This window comes from Hemitrygon akajei, chromosome 1 (assembly GCF_048418815.1).
Source record: "Hemitrygon akajei chromosome 1, sHemAka1.3, whole genome shotgun sequence".
NCBI lineage: Eukaryota > Metazoa > Chordata > Chondrichthyes > Myliobatiformes > Dasyatidae > Hemitrygon > Hemitrygon akajei.
Genome location: NC_133124.1, coordinates 127,331,996 through 127,346,846, shown reverse-complemented (window position 1 = coordinate 127,346,846; position 14,851 = coordinate 127,331,996). Strand labels below are relative to the sequence as shown.

At 39.7% G+C, this 14,851-nt stretch overlaps 1 protein-coding gene across 1 annotated transcript in view; it reads left to right on the top strand.

Moving 5' to 3' along the window:
- rttn (rotatin) overlaps positions 1 to 14,851 on the top strand; it is a 243,030-nt gene that overhangs the window by 137,055 nt on the left and 91,124 nt on the right. Inside the window, exon 29 of the mRNA XM_073051703.1 lies at positions 2,533 to 2,661. Coding sequence (XP_072907804.1) covers positions 2,533 to 2,661 — 129 coding nt within the window. The remainder of the gene's footprint in view (positions 1 to 2,532; positions 2,662 to 14,851) is intronic.

Below are 14,851 nucleotides of genomic sequence, written 5' to 3'. Positions count from 1 at the left end.
TCCTGCCCATCAAACACTGCTTTATTCATGCTAGAATATTTCCTTTAATACCATGGGCTCATAACTTCTTAAGCAGCCTCATGTGTGGCACTTTGTTAAAGGCCTTCTGAAAGTCCAAATACATAACACTAACTGAGTCTCCTTTGTGTATCCATCTTTTTATTTCTTCAACTAATTCCAACATATTTGCCAGGCAAGATTTTCCCTTGAAGAAGCCATGCTGACTACGGATTACTTTATCATGTGCTCCAAGAATCCTGAAACCACATCCTCAGCAATTGACTCCCAACATCTTCCCTAGCACTGAGGTCAAACTAAGTGGCCTATAGTTTCCTTTCTTCTGCCTCACTCCCTTCTTGAAGAGTGGAGTGACATTTACAATTTTCCAGTAATCCAGAACTGTTCCAGAATCTAGTGTTTTTTTTGAAAGATCTTTACTAGTACTTCCACAATTTCTTCATCTACCTCTTTCAGGATCCTGGGGTGTACACCATCTGGTCCAGGTGACTTATCTACCTTCAGACCTTGCAGTTTCCCAAGAATCTTCGCCCTAGTAATGGCAACTTCACACATTTCTGCCATTGACATTTTTGAACTTTTGGCATACTGCTAGTGTCTTCCACAGTGAAGATTAGCACTAAATACTTCTTAAGTTTTGTAATTTCCTTGTCTCCCATTACTACCTCTCCAACATTGTTTTCTAGCTGTTCAATATCCACTCTCATCTCTCTCTCGTACACTACAAGTATCTGAAGAAACTTTTGTCTTCCTCTTTAATATTAATGGCTAGCTTACTTTTGTATACCATCTTTACTTTCTGAATAACTCTTTAGTTGCCTGCTGTTGTTTTTTAAAAGCTTCCCAATCCTCTAACTTCCCATTAATTTTTGCTCTATTATATGCCCTCTCTTTGGCTTTTATGTTGGCTTTGTCTTCTCTTGTTAGCCAAGTTTGTGTCATCTTGCCTTTAGAATACTTATTCCTCTTTGGGATGTATGTATCCTGTGCCTTCCAAATTGCTTCCAGAAATTCCAGCCATTGCTGCTCTGCTGTCATTCCTTCCTGAGTCCTTTTCCAGTCAATTCTGGCCAATTCCCTTCTCAATGCCTCTGCATTTCCCTTTACTCCACTGTAATACTGATACACCTGACTTTAGCTGCTGCTTCTCAGCCTTCTGGGTGAATTCAAAACATATTATGATCACTTGGCCCTTAGGGTTCCTTTACCTTAAGCTCTCTAATCAATTCCAGTTCATTGCACAACACCCAATCCGGAATAGCTGATTCCCCTAGTGGGTTCAACCATGAGTTGCTCTAAAAAACCATCTCGTAGGCATTCTAGAAATTCCTGCTGTGGGGATCCAGCAACAACTTGATTTTGCCAATCTACCTGAGATCTGGAAGTATTTAAATTTAGAAAGGATTGAGTCCGAGCAGATAGAAATGGACCCAGTGGTAGGGGAATGAAGAGCTGATTGACATAGGGTTTAGATGGACTAGCAATAGAAACAGATGTAACATGAGGAAAATCATTTTTATACTTCCAGCATGTGTTTTAGTTCTAGAGTATCCTACCAGCAGTAGTAATGGAGATGGATTCAGCTGCAGCATTCAGAACGGAGCTGGATAAGTATCTGAAAGGGAGAACTTGCAAGGCAAGAGGCAGGTGAGATAGGCCAGATGGTTTTGCATGTAGTTCATATGACTCTGGCGGGCTACAAATCACCGATCAGAATTCAATTCCTGCCACTGCCTGTAAGGGAATTTTGTACGTTTTTTCGGGGCCACATGGGCTTCCACCAAGTACGCGGTTTCTTCCTACATTCATACAGTTAGGGTTAGTGAGTTGTGGATGTACTATGTTGGTGCTGGAAGTTTGACAACATTTGTGGGCTGCTCCAGCAAAATCCATGGACTGGGACACATAATATCCCATTTCACTGTTTATTTCGATGTGTGTTGGAGAAATAGAGGTAATTTTATGTTCAATCGGTGACTTACCTGAGTTCAGGATACAGTTTTAAATAAGTTAATATATTCAAAATACTATTATCCAGCTGAGAAAAATTCAGCCTTCCAGTTTTTTTTCATTAACTAATCTAAATTGCTGTTCCCTTCATTCTCACTCCCTTTGATCTATCATTAAAGGAAAAACGATAAAGAATTAATTAATGCGAAGTAAGCTGCAACAAAGAGATTGATAAAATGATGTCAGAGAATAGAAATGATCATAATCATTTTATTGAATTGCAAAACTAAGAATTCAATTTTGAAATTCAATGATAAATTGATTCTTGACATATTTGAAATATGTGGAAATTAAACAAAGAAAATACCCTCTGTACCCTCACCGGAGTGAGGGTATTTCAGTATTAGTCCTTTTCTTCAAAAATAGTCGGTCTATTTCTGTCAATATTGATTGAGCAAGACCTATGTCTGAACCTGCAAGGAATCATGAGGTAAATGTTTTCACCACTGCACTGCCAAGATGTTTCATTTCATGTGAACTTTATGACTTACACCCATCTATCAGGTCATTTCATCCTTTTATGTGGAATGGGGAGGAAATGCAGTATCTTTCATGGGGAAAGGAGTCACAAAGAATGCAGTTATCTGCTTGCTCCAGCTGTCCTATGAGATGAAAACGCAGGCCAAAGATAAGGTAGGATCATCAGTAGGATGTTTGTATGTGATTTTCCTTTTGAGAAAGAATGTTTTCCTGATGCTTGCTTGCCACTTTATGATTGGATGTCATTTCATAAAATATCCAGAGTTCACTAATCCCTATGTAAGTAATAAGTTGTAAATTTCAACTGAATTTAGATGAAATATTTGTATGTAAGCAAAATTTTGAAGAGACACCATAGTTTAGCACGCATGTCTTAGTAAATCATAGATAGTACAAACTCATTTCAATATGAATTTATCCTGAGGCCACTTTATTAGGTATCTCCTAATTAGGGAAATGTTTATGGTCTTCTACTGCTGTAGCCCATCCACTTCAAGCTTTAAACTGTTGTGTGTTCAGGGATGCTGTTCTGCACACTACTGTTGTATGTCACTGTTGCCCTCCTGTCAGCTTGAACCAGTCAGCCTTTCTTCTGTGACCTCTCTCATTAACGAGGCATTTTCACCCACAGAACTGCCATTGTTTTTTTTTGTTTTTCACACCATTCTCTGTAAATTCTAGAGACTGTTGTGCATGAAAAGCCCAGGTGATCAGCAGTTTTTGACATACTCAAACCACCCCCATTTGGCACCAACAATCATTCCATGGTCATAGTCACTTGGATCATATTTCTTCCCCTTTCTGATGTTTGTCCTGAATAGTAACTGAACCTCCTGACCATGTTTGCATGCTTTTATGCATTTAGTTGCTGCCATATGATTCGCTGATTATATAATTGCATTAATGAGCAAGTGTACCTAATAAAGTGGCTACTGAGTATAGATTTCAGCTTACCGTAGTTTAAATTAAACATTTATATGCAAGCAAATATTTAAAGAAGAATCACAATTTAGTGTACATGGCTTATTAAATCATACATTTTAGTAAGTTCATTTCAATATAAATTTAGATTATATAGAGATATGATAACTTAATAGAACTTATCCTCACCAATGAGATGAGATTTTCTAAAACAGTAAATGCATTCAGTTAACTATTAATTCCATATGATGTACATTATCATAGAGTCATAGAACTTTACAGTTCAGAAGCAGGCCACTCAGTCCATCTGGTCCACACTAAACTATTTATTCTGCCCAGTGCCATTGACCTGCAGCTGGTCTATAGCCCTCCACCCCTCTCCTATCCATGTACCAAATTTCATACTCTTACCCCCCTCTGAGTGAAGAAGCTTCCCCTCTTTCACCTTTCACCCTTAACGAATGACTTCTAGTTCTAGTTTCAACAGGGAAATATCTGCTTACATTTACTCTATCTATACCACCCATAATTTTGTATACCTCTTTCAAATCCCTCCCCCATTCTCCTATACTTCAGGAATAAAGACCGAACCTGTTCAACCTTTCCCTACAACTCAGGTCAAGTCCTGACAACGTCCTTGTAAATTTTTTTCTGCACTCTTTCAACCTTTCAATAGTAAATCTTTCGTAGTGAAGGAAATTGTGCTATGTGATTTACTGTACATTTACAACTCTGTAATAAATAGTAATATATTAACAAAAGCATATTGGCCTAAAACTCTTTGATTTTTATAGCTCAACAGTTAAATTTGGATCTAGGTACATAATATTTTGGTTAAATGAGTACATGCATATATTAGTATTAAAGGTAAGTTTTAGAATTAACAGAATAAGATCAGGGGAGACTCAGTTTTAGGAAATAAGGTAGGTGGACCATTATTAAGATCATTTACTGAGTTAAATGCACAACATTTAAGTTTTTGGACACTTTAAAGCCTCTTATAAAACCGAAACAGTATTAATATAGTTTGACTAAAAGTGGAAACGGAATCAGAATCGGGTTTATTATTACTGGTATATGTCTTGAAATGTGTTGCTTTGGAACAGCAGTACAGTGCAATACTGAAATAAAATTACTATCAGCTACAATAAAAATAACTAAAATCATTAAGTAGTGCAAAAAGTGAGGTAGCGTTTGAGTTCACTGTCTGTCCAGAAATCTGATGGCAGATGGGTAGAAGCTGTTTGTAAGACATCAAGAGTGTATCAGCAGGCTCCTGTACCTCCTCCCTGATGGTAGCAATGAGAAAGGGCAAGTCCTGGTTGCATCTTTACATGGGCAGAAATTGCTAAGCCCAGATGAAATACTGTCCTGGGTACTTAAAGAAGCAAGGGAAGAAATTCCAGAGGTCCCGTTCATGCTCCTAAAATGCCACCACAGCATTAAAGGACTGCTATTGCATTGATATTCAGAAAGAGGAAAAATATATCAGTTAACTTTGGGAATGAAAATGTTATTGAAATCCTTTCTAGGGTACAATATTTACCTTCAATAAGTGAGAGACAGATTAATCAGAGACTCTCAGCTTGTTGTTATTACAAAAAGGTCATGTCTGGCCAATGATTTAACCTTTTGGGGAAGTTCATTTGATATAGTCCATATGAATGTAAAGGAGATTTTATACAAAGTCTCTGAAGGTAGAATGGTTAAGAAAATAAAACCCATGGGATCCATGGGAGAGTGAGAGAATGGCATATCAAGTCCAAAGAATAAAGATCAGTTTTTTCTGTCTAGAAGTCTGTTCTAAATAGGGCTTGGTACTTAACTCCTTGCTTAAAAAGTTTTAATAATTCCTTCATTATGTCCCTAACATTTAAGTTATACCAAATAGCACAATAGTTAGTATGATGTTATTCCAGCTTAGGGCGTTCTGGTGTTTGGAGTTTAAATCTGGTGCCGTCCTGTAAGGATTCTGTATGTCCTCCCTGTGAATTGTGCAGGTTTTCCCGGGTGCTGTGGTTTCCTCCAACAGTCTATAGGTGTACCGGGTAGGTTAATTAGTCATTGTAAATTGTTCCCGTGTGTAAGCTAGGTTAATTAGGTTTGTCAAGGGTTGCTGGGGCAATGTAGTGCTCAGGACTGGAAGGGCCTGCTCTGTGCTTTATTGCTAGGTCAGTAAAATACACTAAACAAATAGCATGGTAGTTTCAGCATCATGCATGCCTTACTTAGTGTTTGACTTTCCTGTTGCATATTCTACCTTCTTTGTGCATGTGTGCACGTTGCATGCATGTACGTAAATTTCAGTATGCACTCTACATGTGACAAGGCAGTGTCACATTCCTCAGTTTTATTCTGCATTTTAAACTCGTTGTGTCTGCCATTATATTAAGTTCGCAGTCGAAGAGTTGGGAAGAAAAAAAACATGGTATGTTCAGATTTGATTCTATGCCTTCCTTAATTGAAACTGAGTTACGATAAGGAACACAAAAGAGCAATGAGGAATTTTCCAGATGGAAATTCAGTAGTTAATGCTTTTAAGTATATTAATGTAACATACCAGGTAAAGAAGTTGAGCTCATTCAGGAAAAACTTAAAGTGAGAATATTTGATTTAGCTGCAAAATTTATAAAATTTGAAATATTATCTGAAGAATGTGAAGACATTTAATACTGTGATGATAAGAACGTTCAGAAGAAGTGCTGGAGAACACTTTGCTTTCTCAGTGGCACAGCTACTAGCCTCAACTCCAGGAACCCCAGCTCAATCCTGACATCTACTGTCATGTTCTACCCACAACTGTGTGGGTTTCTTCTGGGTGCCTTGGCTTCCTCCCACATCCCTGCAACGTACAGGCATTTTAAATTGTCCCTTGTGCAAGGGTAAGTGATTGAATCTGGGGTAAATGGATGGGAAAGTGAGAATAATAAAACAGACTTGTACAGGAAAAGAATGCATGCTTGGAGCAAGACAGTGTATTTCCATGCAGTATGACTGTTTATAGACATGACCACATTCCTGTGATGCTGGCTGAATAAGAAGTAGGCAGAATAATGAAAGAGTGCAGATGATGGTAGAATGGTATACAGTGCCTTGGAAAAGTATTCAGCCCCCACAACTATTTCATGTTCTTATTGTATCATTTTCTAAATTTTAAATACACTGAAGTAAGAAGTCTTTGAGCTAATCTACAGAACATTGTGCGTCATGGCAAATCAAAAGAAATATTCTGAAACTTGCCAAAAATTTACAAAAAATTAAAAATCAAAACTGAGACTAAAGAAGTATTCATCCCCTTTGTAATTACTACACTAACTTTCTTCAGATGCAATAATTTACCTTACCAAATCACCTAATTTGTTGATGTAGGAAATTGGAGGATCACCTGTTTGCAATGAATTCATAAGAATAAATACTCCCTTTCTCTGCAAGGTCCATCGGTATGGTAGATTTTCAACAAACCAAACCAAAATGAAGTCAAAAAAACATTCAAGCAAAGTCAGGGAAAGGATAATACAAAACCGAATCTGGGGAAAGATACAGGTCAGGCTGCCCCTCTAAACTTAGTCACCAGAGAAGAGCGGTACTTGAAAGAGAGACTACTACAATGCCAACAGTCACTGTAAGGGAGCTGCAGAAGTCATTGGCTGCAAATGGAGATGAAGTTCATAACTCCACAATCTCTAAGGCCTTGCACAAAAGGGGTATTTATGGTAGAGTGTCAAGGAAGAAGCCTTGGTTTAAAAAATAACATATCCCTGCCCATAAAGACTTTGCAAAGTGACACTTAGAAGGTGCTGTAAAGATGTGGAAGAAGGTCTTGTGCTCAGAATAAGCGGTACATATGACATAAATGTAATACTTTGCCAGGTAACACTAGCATCATGCTATGGGGATGCTTTTCAGCAGTAGGTTCTGGAAATCTGGTCAGGATTAATGGGAAGATGAATGCAGCTATACAGAGAGATCCTGGATAAAAATCTGCTAGCCTCTGCTAGAAAGCTTAAACTGGGGAAGGAGTTCATCATTCTGCAGGACAATAACCCAAAACATACTGCCAGAGCAACCATGGGGTGGCTTCAAATGAAGAAAATTGATATCCTTTATTGGCTCCGTAAGGGTCCTGACCTTAACCTGGTCAAACATCTCTGGCAAGACCTCAAGGTTGCTGTCCACCACTGACTCCTTCTAACCTGGCACAGCCTGAGCAATTTTTCAGAGGAATGGGCAAATCTTGCTCCATCACATTGTGAAAAACTAATAGAGACTTCGTGCTAATAGAGAGTTGGTTCAACTAAGTACAGAGCAAAGGGGGATGAATACTTCTGAAGTGCTGACATTTCAGTTTTTTAGTTATTAGTTTTTCATGCTTCACAGTTTTCCCTGATTATTGGGCTCTATTTTGAAATAAGGAACATGGCATTCATAAATAAAAATTCTCAGTTAAATCGATCAAAATCCCTGGTTGTAATATTAATTTATGTAAATAAAGGGTTAGGGGCTAAATACTTTTACAAAGCACTGTATGTAGGAATATAGAGCTCTAAGAAAAGAAATGTCCACAATTAACAAAAGACTCTGGAAAACAGACTAAATGCTGAGGAACTCAGCAGGTCAGGCAGTATCTACAGAGAGGAATAAACAGAAAATGTTTCAGGCTGAGATCCTTCACCAGAGCTGGAAAGGATTGAGGAAGAAGCCAGAATAAGAATTTTGGGGAGGAGAAGCTGTAAAAGCTGGCTGGTGATAGTTGAAACCAGTTGAGGGGGGAAGGTGGGTGGATGGGGCCAAAGGGATGAATTGTGAAGCTGGAAGATTATAAGTGGAAGAAGTAAAAGGGCTGAAGAAGAAGAAATTTGATAGAAGAGGATAGTGGGCCATGGAAGAAAGGGAAGGAGGGGCACAAGAGGGATGTGATAGGCAGACGAGGATAAGAGAAGGGGGAGAGGGAGCAATCACCAAAATTTAGAGATATAGATCTTTATGCCATCAGGTTAACAAAGACTAATGAGGTGATTTGCAGTTTGAAGGTTATTAAAATCTAGGAGGTTAATTTGGATGTCAAAAATGAAGAATCATGATTGCCAGCAGGTTCCAATTTTATACTGGATCACCAGGATTTTGAATAATTCAGATAGATAATATGATGTGCAATAAATATAAGAGACAAATAGGGAAATTAGCATATTTCGGAAGATAAGTAACCAGGTTGTTACCTGCAGAAACAATATCCTGTATTTGGGGAAAAAAGAAGCAGTGCTACTTTTTTTTAAAAAAGTGCATTGAAATTGTAGTTATTGGCCATTTTATTAAGTACACCTCTATACCTGCTCATTAAAGTAAATATCTGATCAGCTAATCATGTGGTAGCACTTCAGTGCATAAAAGCATGCAGACATGGTCCAGAGGTTCAGTTGTTGTTCAGACCAAACATCAGAATGGGGAATAAATGTGATCTAAGTGACTTTGACGTTGAAATGATTGATGGTGCCAGACAGGATGGTTTGAGTATCTGAGAAACTGCTGAATTCCTGAGATTTTCACACATAACAGTTAGAGTTTACAGAGCACGGTGTGGAAAAACAAAAAAAAAATCCATTGAGCAGTAGTTCTATAGGTGAAAGCACCTTATTGATGAGAAAGGTCAGAGGAAAATGGCCAGACTGGTTCAAGTTACCAGAAAGGTGACAGTAACTCAAATAATCATATGCTACAATAGTAGTGTGCAGAAGAGCATACGGTATCTGAATGCACAGCACATCAAACCTTCAAGTAGGTGGGCTACAGCAGCAGAAGTCTATGAACATACACTCAATGGCCACTTTATTAGGTACAGAAGGTACCTACTAAAGTGGCCACTGAATGTATATCTAGTTATAAAATTCAACAAGGCACGTTCTGTTATGAACTGAATGGATTTTTCACATTAGTAATACACATTGTACCATAGAGAAAAGCAACCATGTCTCCCACCTCCTTACACATAAACATATGTTCAGTTGCTTTCCTGACCTTTATCTGACTCCCTAAACTCAACTGCTGCCCAATACCCACCTGCCTTATGCCCCAACCCCTCCCCTGCTCTCTACCCCAATCTCCCTTGCTTCACCCTTCTCGGTCCCTGCCCCATACCCCTTCTGCCCTCTCCACCAGTCCTCTTCTCCCCCCTTCAGTTCAACAATGTTTCCCCTCCTTTGATTATTGCTATATCTGACCATAAGTAGGATCCCAGTCGCATGGCCTTGAATTCCTGAAAGCAACGAAATTTAAGAAGGATGCTTCACAGACTTATTTGGTAGAATTATAGAATTTTGTCAAAAATGTTATCTACAATGATTAATTCATCCCCTGACTTTTCGTCTGTTGTGTACTGAAGATCACAACCCTGTGCTTCTAGATGGATAGAGTTTGCACTGTAATTCAGGGAGCGGTATTTCAGCCACAGAGGAGAGAGATAGATACTTTATTGATCCCAAAGGAAATTACCGTGTCACAGTAGCATTACAAGGGCACAGATATAAATATTAGAAGAGAAGTAGAAAGAGTAAAAATATGTTACCACGAACAGGAGGTGGTTGAGGAGAATAATACTACTTTGTGAAGAAAGTAGAGAGACCCTTCTGTAGTTACAACAGTCGCCATTCTCAACAATGGTCACATTTATTTTATCTCTGAGGTCCATTGTCCATTGGCATATTGAACACTTGAAACTCAATTCTGTTTCTCTCTCCACAGAGAATTGCTTGATATTCTAGCTATTTCATGGAACGTTACAGCACACTGCAGGCTCTTTAGCCCAAGATGATTTCTTACATTTTCAGTTTCTATTCCTTTTCCATAAACATCAGATGAAAATGCAAAAACCCAAATAAAAAAACGAAAACTGGTAGCATCGCTGAAAAGTTCAGCCAAGAGTCAAACCTTGTTCCTGTGATTCAGACCTAACAATTGTTTGCTCTCACTAATCCTTGAGTCATTGAAAAGGGCTAGAAATAATTACTAAAACTTGGTTATAAAATGGATTTTAGCAGTTCTTAATATGGTGTGAAAGACTTTGGGACAATAAGATAATGCATACTGCTAGGTAACATAAACTTATACAGCCACCCCTTCTGCTGACAATATCCATCCTGACCAGCAATTACCCATCTGCAATAATCTCACAAACAACACTTGTTTCTTAGATTTCTATTGTTATGGCTATTTAAGTACTCATCCAAACAATGATTAAATATTATGAGCGTACCCATAGCCCCTAACTTAATGATGCATGGTCTTGGCTTGACCTATCAACGATACCACCCCCCACCCCCACAGATGACACTCAACCTGCTGAGTTCTTACAACAGTTTGTGTTTCTCCTCTAGATTCCAGTATCTGCTGTTCCAGAGATGAGAGGATTCAGATTCATGTTTATTTCATATTAACACGGAGTGAAATGTTGTTTATGTTAACACCTAAGGCTATACTAGGGGCAGCCCACAAGTGTCACCACACATCCTAAACAATAAAACAACGGCAGCAAAACAAATCTTTTTCTCCCTCCACCCCCTTCCCGTCCACCCATACACACAGGTAGTCAATTTCCAGACATCTGATCGACCTTTGGGCTTCAATCTTCAATATTGACACTGAACTATAGCAAACTGTGTAGTTTGCCACACTGAGATATTAAGTAAACTTGGTAAGTTTAAAAGAATAAGACCACAAGACATAGGAGGAGAATTAGGCTGTTCCACCATTCAATCATGGCTTAAGTATTATTCCCCTAGAAATACTCCTTTTCTCCTACCTTCTCCATGTAACCTTTGATGCCCTTACTAATCAAGAACTTATAAACCTCCACTTCAACATTACCCAATGACTTGGCCTCCACAGCCGTCCATGGCAAAGAATTCCACAGATTCACCACCTTCTATTTAAAGAAATTTCTCCTCAAATGTTTCCATTTATTATCAGAGAATATATGCAGTGTATAACCTTAAATACATAGTCTTCACAGACAACAAAGAAAAACAGAACCCCAAAAGAATGAACAACAGAAAAACGTTAGAACACCAAAGCTCCCTCTTCCCCTCCCCTGTGCAAGCAGCATCAACCCCCCAATCCATTTCAGCAAAAAAAGCTTCAGCACCACCACCCAACAAGCAATAGCAAAGCACCCAAAGAGAGACCATGATCTGAAGTCTGCAAAAAGTATTGTTTACCCAATAGTTTAGCATGCCGCAGTTTCTCTATCTATCTCGAGAGAGAGATGTCACACACTCCTTATCTCTGCTGTAAAGGGTCATCCATCTTTGTATTCTGAGACTGTGCCATCTGGTCCTAGACTAAACCACTACAGGAAGCATGTTCTTCATGTTCACTCTAATAAGTGCAGATGAAAGAATACCGGAATAATCCAATGTCACAGCACAAGATGGGAGCAGTGATTGGTGAATGGCAAGGTGGACATTGCAATTGCAGTCAAAACAATTAAAATACCATGCACATCTCCAATCCATTGCCTGGGTGAGGTCATTGTTATGTTATGGCTATTTCTTTAGTTCATGAAAGGGATTTTAATGCATTTAGATCAGGTTCATACTGTGAAAGATAGCGCCATTAATTGATGAGTCTGTGTGCAGCTGCACCGGGAATCATCAAATATTCCTGTCTAGGATTACAACAGCTGAAACCCACAGTCTCAGCCATAGGTACTTGAGAAAGCAGCAATGTTTTAGGATGTTTAAAAAATCTATCAATATTCAAAATCAATAAAACTCAAATGGCAGCCTTTGGTTGCGAATGCCGTTTTCCTTTAAGAAAATGGAACCTTGACCGCTGCAGGTATGACTGAAACTTCCACTCTCAACTATCCTGCCAGCGAATGGACGGTCTCTGGGAAATAAAATTGAAGCTCTCAGGGCAAGATTGCTGTACCAAAGGGACATTAGGGACTGCTGTGTGCTCTGCTTTACATAAAGATGGGTTCACACTGGAGATTTCAGATGCAGCACTGCTGAAGCCTGAGAGTTTCACCATTCTCTGCATAGACAGGACAACTGAGTCTTTTAAAAGTGGAGGAGGTGGAGTATGCTTAAACTTCAGTGGTTCTGTCTCTGCCCTACTCAACTGACCTGGAACATCTAGCGGTCAAATATCATCCATTTTATCTGCCAAGGGAGTTTTCGACCATCATCCTAGTAGCAGTGTACATTCCAAAACAGGACAACATTGGGCAGGCACTGGAAGAGTTGAGCAACGTAATCAGCAGGCACAAAACAACACACCCTGATACCTCCCCATTCACTGTGGGAGATTTGAACTAGCCCAGCTTGAAGAAGTCTTTGAACAACTGCTGCTAATGTATCACCTGAGGAACCAGAGGAGTCAATGCACTTGACCACTGTGATATCATCATTGTGAATGCTTACCATACCATCCCACATCCACACTTTGGAAAGTCTGATCATCTGGTTGTTCTTATACTCCCCATGTATAGGCAGAGACTAAAGATCATAGCACCAATGGTAAGGACCAAGAAGGTATGGTCAGGGGAGGCAGACGTATGCTTACAGAACTGCTTTGAGTTGGTAGATTGGACAGTATTCAGGGTTTCATCTTCAAGTCTGAATGAGTACACCACAGTTGTCACCAACTTCTTCAAGACTTGTCTGGATGAGTGTGTATCTTCAAAAACATACCAGACATGTCCAAACCAAAAGCTGTAGATGAACCATGAGATTTGTAGTTTACTGTGGGCTGGATCTGTGGCATTCAAGACCAGTGATCCAGAACTATGTAAGAAGTCCAAGTATGACCTTTAGAAGGCTAGTTTAAGTGCAAAGAAACAATTCCAATTGAGGGTAGAGACTGAATTAGATACACATCAGCTTGGCAGGGTTTGCAGGCCATTATATCCTACAAAACATAACATCATGAATGGCTGTGATACTTCACTTTTGGATGAGCCCAATGCATTGTATGTAAGTTTTGAAAGGGAGAATAAAACCACACCTGTGCGAATCTCTGCAGCATCTGGTGACCCTGTGATCTCTGGTTCAGAAGCCAATGTCAGAAAACTCGCAAAGCATCATGTCCTGATGGTGTACCTGCGAGGGCTTTGAAAACCTGTGTGAACCAGTGGGCGGGTGTGTTCAAGAACATCTTCAATCTCTCACTGCTGCAGTCGGAGATTCCACATGCTTTAAAAAGGTGATGATTATACAAGTGCCGAAGAAGAACAGCATGAACTGCTTCAGAGACTATCGTCCAGTGGCACTTACATCAACTGTAATGAAATGCTTTGAGAGGTTGGTCATGGCTAGAATCAGCTCCTGCCTAAGGAACGACCTGGACCCACTGCAGATGCAATCTTACTGGCTCTCCACTCGCCTAGGATCATGGTATTGCCTACATTAGGCTTACTGTTTATTGACTACAGCTCAGTGTTCAACACAATCAAGCTCCAAAACCTGGGCCTCAGTACCTTCCTCTGCAGTAGGATGCTTGACTTCCACACTGAGACCACACTGTGTGTGGGGATCACTAACACTCGACACACGTTAAGGATGCATGCTTAGACCACTGCTCTACTTCCTCTGCGCCACAATTCTGCAGCTAGGCACAGCTCAAACACTAGCTATGAATTTGTTGTTGGCACAAATATTTTTGTCAGAATTTCAGATGGTGATGATAAGGCACGAAGTAGTGAGATAGATCAGTTGGTTGAGTGGTGTAGCAGCAACAATGTTGCACTTGATGCCAGTAAGACCAAGGAATTGATTGTGGACTTAATGAGGAAATTGAGGGAACACTCACCAGTCTTCATTGAGGGATCAGAAGTGGGAAGGGTGAGCAGTTTCAAGTTCCTGGGTGTCAATATCTCTTAGGGCCTATCCTGGGCCCAACATATTGATGCAATTACAAAGGCATAACAGGAGTTTGAGCAGAATTGGTTACGTCACTGAAGACATTTGCGAATATACCATTGAGAGTATTCTAAGTGGTTATATCACCTTCTGGTATAGAGGGGCCACCGAACAGGAACAGAAAAAGCTGCAGTAAATTGTAAACTCAGTCAGCTCCATCATGGGCACTAGCTTCCACAGCATCCTGGACACCTTTGAAAAGCGATGCCTCAGAAAGACAGCATCCTTTCTGGAATGCATGACCTGGGATATGTGGTGAGTCCTTGATGGTTGCTGCTTTCTTGTGGTCGTGCTCCTTGTAAATGTGCTCAATGATGGGCAGACTGTGTACCTGAATGAGTACTGAAGACCTGTGCTAATTACTTAGCTGGATTGTTTACTGATATGTTCATAAGTCTTGTTTCAGCAGTCTGACATACCCACATGCTTCTATCAGGCTTCAGTTATACCAGTGCCTAAGAAGAACATGTTAACCTGCCTCAATGACTATCGTCCAGTAGCGCTATGAT